The sequence below is a fragment of the Mirounga leonina genome, unplaced genomic scaffold, assembly GCF_011800145.1.
Source record: "Mirounga leonina isolate KUSES-001 unplaced genomic scaffold, KU_Mleo_1.0 Mir_127, whole genome shotgun sequence".
NCBI lineage: Eukaryota > Metazoa > Chordata > Mammalia > Carnivora > Phocidae > Mirounga > Mirounga leonina.
In genome coordinates this window covers 157,859-163,858 of record NW_023270316.1, presented here as the reverse complement: position 1 = coordinate 163,858, position 6,000 = coordinate 157,859, and the positions used below count along the sequence as shown (strand labels likewise).

Here is a 6,000-nt window from a genome sequence, read left to right as displayed (position 1 = left end):
TCTTTCTTTCTTTCTTTCTTTCTTTCTTTCTTTCTTTCTTTCTTTCTTTCTATATTTAGAGGAATATGACATGTAGATTTTATAGGCTAAGAAATCTTCATGAGGCCTCATGTCTTAGAGTACTAGCTGTATTTTTCAGGCAGTAATTCTTACATCTATCTTCTACTGTATATGCATAATTTTCTAAAGTTATTACTTGTGAACTAAAATAAATTTGTTTTGAAAAACCCAACTTTTTAACTGTTAGTACATCAACAATTTTATCAGCCTGCAAAGTGTTCTGCCAAACTTTGGAAGAGCATTGGAACCAGCTAAGTGCTGCCTACCTCAGCCACCTAAAGCCAGACAGGAGAAAGTCATACTCTGGTTTTATTCACATCTTACTTTTCCAAAGTCTGATTCAATTTAGGCTTAGCTAATTCTCTTTCAAACTGATAGCCACTGAATCATGCTCATATGTACAACACAATTCTTCATAAAATGCCCCGATTTCTGTTGTGTTCTGTTTACTGACACACAGCTCAATAACGAGCCCCTAATCACTAATTCTGCACTACACCATTTCTGTGATCGGTATGGTAATGTCATGGCAACTAGCAATCTGAAATGAAAATAATATTGCTATTCCTCTAATCATGTCATCTCTAAAATTATACCTATGATTTTGACAAAGATGAACAGCTCAACAGATATTCTAGCACCACTGTCCCTTGCCACAGAGAGAGGAACGGCTTAAAATGACTAAAACTTTCTGTACCTAATCCTCAAGTCAATTGAAAAAAAAAATGAAGATCTGCCACCTAAGCTGCAAATATTTGGAGTTGCCCAAATTATTATAAGTTATTCAAAGATAGGAGAGAAAGGGGATAAGGACAGGAGGCAGGAAGGGGGAGGGAGGAGAATATGAGAAAGGAAAGAGGGAAAGGACGGTTGGGGAAGGAAGAAAGCAAGAAAAGAAGGGAAGGCTGGGAAGGGGAAAGTCATCTGGGGAAGAAACTCTTTGCCCTTTTCCATGAGTATGGGGGAGGTGAGCAGTGGGCCTCCAAATGGCATCAGTAAGCTACTTAAGATCTGCTGAGAAAATACCCTCTGGAGCAGAAGGATCTTCCATCCTCCTACGTTATGATCTCCTCTTGCCCTTTCTTTTCTCCCTGGCTTGGCCGCCATGACAACTGACAGCTGATCCAGCAAACACAACCCTCTGCAGATCGCACCCGGGTGGCTCCATTCCTGGAAGGGAGCAGCTGGTTTTGCAATCTGAAATGCAGAGAGCCCCCAGGCCAACTCTTCCCTGTGGCAGCGAGTGCCTGCCGGGCACCTGGGAGAAAGCCTACCAGGATCACAGGAGAAAGGTAGGAAAGGTGGGGGTCAGCCCAGATGGCTCAGAGCGGGCGGCAGAGCAGCCCCCGTGGCTGCCAGGGCTTTCCCTGGAAACCAAAAGCTAATTTTATTTCAGAGATGGAATGGTTGAAATCTCATTTCCTTAAAAGGTTGGTCATATACGTTGTCATACAATAAAAATGGACTGTGGTTTTCCGTTGCCACATTTTAGGACTCTGAATTACGGCACATTTATAAAGTACCTAGTTTTTCCTGAATGACTTGAAAGTATCTTAAGACACAGAAATCCGAGGGACCCTCTCCCCTATCAAAACAGCATATTCCGGTGGGATGTCCATTAGGAGATATGCTATTATTTCCATTATTTGATGCAAATGTGGATATCATTTGAAAAGGTCACCTTGTGCTTTTGAAATGGTCTGCCGTGGTGGTCTTACGCCCCTGAGATGTCAGTGTGCCCCCCAACTGCACGACACTCAGCCGCTGCTGTCTCTTCATGTCTGTGTTCCTCGAGGTTGAGAAATGCTCCAAGAAAGGAGTACTCTGGGAAGGGGGTGTTGCTCTGTGTTGCTCTGAAGGCATCTCCCCAGGGAGGGGACCCCAGCTTTCTGCAGGATACAAGATCCAGGTGAGCCTTTCTACTCCACCCGGGATTCTGCACGCCTGCGTTGTGGTGATGTGGTGGCCTCAGGGAGGTCACACTTACTGCAAGGCTGCTCTGGTGCCCCCCCCATACCTGGGCCCTGCACCTGCTGTCTGCCTTGGGAGCCCGGCTGTCCCAGGGCTCACCCTCACTTCCTCAGACCTCTAGACTTCCTACAATCTCCTCTGTGCCCTCTTTTAGGAAGCACACCCCCATCGCTCTCTAGTTCCTCATTCTGCTCTCATGTCACCACATGATTGATGGAACGTATTTATCTTGTCTGGTTTGTTTCCCCCATGGCGGGGAGGTGGTGGCCGCATCGAGCTGCTAGGACATCCTCAGCACCTAGAGCACCTAGTGAGTCATGCTTAGCAAAGAGTTGATAGCAGTGAAAAATTGAAAGAGCGCTTATGGTAATAAGTTCAAAATCAACTGGCATTGCCTCTTTGAAGAATAGATAAGAATGTAAACGTCATGAGGGTTTTGTTGTTCATGTGTGTGTCCCAGGGATTAGAATTGTCTCTGGGAAGAGGTAGGTGGTTGATAAACACCCTCAATGGAAGTGAACAACGAGGCTCTGTGCCTAAGAAACTCTGAGATAAGGAAGATTTGGAATAGTCATTGTATGAAGCGGGGAGCTAATGAATAGGGAAGACTGGCATTTGGCGTGGGACCCGGGTGTGGTGGTGGAGCATGAAATTACTTTGCCCTGATGCACACCCCTCTGAGATGTCTCAGAAGCACATGGTTGCTGGGTCTAAGAAGGGAGTGCTGAAACACCCCAATATGGCATGGCCAGCAGCTGAGACGGGGGCCGGGGGAACCCGTGATCCCAGTGTCAGGTGTTAAAGGGAGGGCCATATGTCTTACCTGGGAGGGAATGACGTGAAGACAGGGAGCAAGTCTCAGATACAGTCAACTAAGAAAGCTGAATAGAAGAGAACTATGGGTGTGGGATGGGGCAACTGGAGCCAGAGGGGCCATCCTAGGTGCCGACGATGCCAGCAGTCTTGGCAGGGGTTTGGAGGAGAGGAGGGGAGGGGAGGGGAGAGGAGAGGAGGGGAAATGAGGGGAGGGGAGGGGGTGGGGGAGGGGAGAGGAGAGGAGGGGAAATGAGGGGAGGGGCGAGGAGAGGAGAAGAGAGGAGAGGAGAGGAGGGAAGGGGAGGGGAGGGGAGGGGAGGGGAGGGGAGGGGCGAGGTTAAGACAGGAGGGTGCAGGGAGCTGGCAGCACCGGTCGGTGGTGTAGAATGCATTGTGGGAAGACAAGACTGTGGTCCAGATGGTGAAGGCCCCCATGAATGAGGGGCAACGTGGGCCCGCAGCAGAAGGAAGGGAGAGGAGGAGGGACGGCCCCGGGGGTGGGGGCCACACTGCCCTGCCTGGAGGCAACTGCAAGAACCAACTCCAGTCTCACTAGCTGGCACTAAAACTTGGCTTAAAACAAATTCTTCTTCCATATTAAGAGTAAAGGGGAGTTAGCTCTTTAGAGTTACTTAGTTTCTTACTGCTTGGCTGAGAATCCTTGGGAACATACAGAAGGGAGAAAAAGGATTTTCAGGAGCGTGCAGTGCCCAAAGCAGCTCTAGAATAGAGCACCTTGTCCTCAGCCCGGCATCTTAACAGGGCAGTCTGTCTCAGAGCCTAAATACCCACTGATGCTAAAAATAAAATTAAAATGACCTTAATAAAATAGACATTGCTACTGATATTTCCCCAACATAATAAAATATGAATGTCTCAGTCCTAAGACAGTACTTAATTAATAGGGAAACACTAAAGGTATTCCCTGTAAAATTAGAAATAGGACAAGGATGCCTACTATCTTGTATACCCTTTTAAATTGTGTTGGAGGTATTAGCAAGCAGACAAGACAAATCCATTATGCATGAAAATGCAATGAAATAGGTATTGGGTTTTTTTTTCTATTTGTAAATGAAATGATGAAATATCTAAAGAACCCAGAAGAATCAATGGAAAAACAAATATAAATTGGGAAAAATGATTGCAACTTATATCATAAAGGGTTAATATCCTTATATATAAAGAACTTCTAAAAAGAAAAAGAAAAATGCAAACCACTCCACATAAAGACGGGCAAGGGGCATGAACAAAAGTTCACAGAGAAAGAATTGCAAATAGCTCTTAACCTATAAAAAGTTGGTCCACTTCACTTACAACAAAAAAATGCAAACTAAACTTGCACCGTAATACCATTTCTCAACTAGCAGGTTGGCAAAAATCCCCCAAATCTTTGGCAGTGCTCTGGGGAAAGAGGCACTGTCCACAGTGCTAGTGGGCATGCAGTGGACACAGCCCCATGGGGGATCTAGTAATCCCCAATGAAACCGCACATGCATTTAGCCTTTAACCCACAGTACCCATTCCAAAGGCACACTGGCAAAGATCTGAAAAGAAATTGCAAAAGATACTAATTGCAGCAGTATTTGTAATAGCAAAATTGGAGCTAACCCAAATGTCCATCAAAAGCAAGCTGGGTGAATAAGATAGGATGCTTTCACACAATGACATACTATGCAGGTACAAAAAGGAACAAGAAACCTCTCTATATGCCACTACAGAATTATGTCTAGAGTGCGTTGTGAAATAGAAAAGGCAACGTGAAGAAAAATGTGTAAATATGCTACATTTGTCTAAAAAAGAGGGGATGACAATATATCTATATACACATACATACCAATATATTGACACATACGTATTGTGTATCCTTTATTTTCAAAAGTTAAAGGAGTGACGGTAAAATTAGTCAACAGGGAACAGGGTAAAGATGACAGGGATAGAGCCCAGACCTCTTAGAAAAAGCAGTTGTTTGACAGATTTGACTCTGACCCAGGTAAATATTTCACATATTATAAAACAAATTAAACTTAAGAAGCATTCCAAAATATTGAAAATAAAATGGACCTAAGTGTAGATGTAATTGCCTTCACAGCCATATTGAGAGGACCTACTTCAGGTGTGTTTATCTTTTCAATTAATGTATCTCTTCTTTATTGTTGAAGTGGAGTGGACACACAATGCTGTATTAATTTCGGGTGTACAACACGGTGGTTCGATAATTCTGTATCACTCTCTCCGCACTCCCCTAAGTATAGTCACCATCTGTCACCGTGCAAGGTTACTGCAATATTATCGACTGTATTCCCTATGCTGTCATCTCCATCTCCCTGACTTATTTTATACCTGGAAGTTTGTACCCCTTAACGCCCTTCACCTGTTTCACCCAACCCCCACCCCTCTCCCTTTGGCAACCACCAGTCTGTTCTCTGTATTTACGAGTCTGTTTTTTGTTTGTTCATTTTGCTTGAAAAAATCCACATATAAGTGAAATTGTATGCTGTTTATCTTTCTCTGACGTATTTCACTTAGCATTGTACCCTCTAGGTCCATCCGTGTTGTCACAAATGGCAAGATCTTTCTTTTTTTATGGCTGAGTAATATTCCATTACATGTATACACCATCTCTTCTTCATCCATTCATGTATCAGCGGACACTTGGGCTGCTTCTATATCCCTGCTATTGTAAATAATGCTGCAATAAACATAGGGGTGCATGTGTCTTTTCAAATTAGTGTCTTCACTAATTTTCTTTGGGTAAAAACCCTGTAGTGGAATTACTGGATCATATGGTATTTCTATTTTTATTTTTTTGAGGAAACTCTATGCTGTTTTCCAGAATGGCTGCACTAGTTTGCATTCCCACCAGCAGTGCATGAGAGTTCCTTTTTCTCCACATCTTCACCAACACTTGTTATTTCTTGTCTTTTTGATTCTAGCCACTCTTGTGTAAGGTGTTATCTCACTGGTTTTGATTTGCATTTCCCTGATGATGAGGAATGCTGAGTCTCTTTTCATGTGTCTGTTGGCCATCTGGATGTCTTCTTCAGGAAAGTGTCTATTCAGATTCTCTGCCTATTTTTTTTTAAAGATTTATTTATTTATTTGACAGAGAGACAGAAACCACGAAAGAGGGAACACAAGCAGGGGGAGTGGGAG

At 43.9% G+C, this 6,000-nt stretch overlaps 1 protein-coding gene across 1 annotated transcript in view; it reads left to right on the top strand.

The window, feature by feature from the left end:
* The first annotated feature begins 1,224 nt into the window (after positions 1-1,224).
* The window catches only part of CFAP97D2 (CFAP97 domain containing 2), a 36,818-nt gene continuing 32,042 nt past the window's right edge, over positions 1,225-6,000 (top strand). The window contains exon 1 of the mRNA XM_035003775.1: positions 1,225-1,352. Within this exon, the coding sequence (XP_034859666.1) occupies positions 1,263-1,352 (90 nt within the window). The 5' untranslated portion in view covers positions 1,225-1,262. The remainder of the gene's footprint in view (positions 1,353-6,000) is intronic.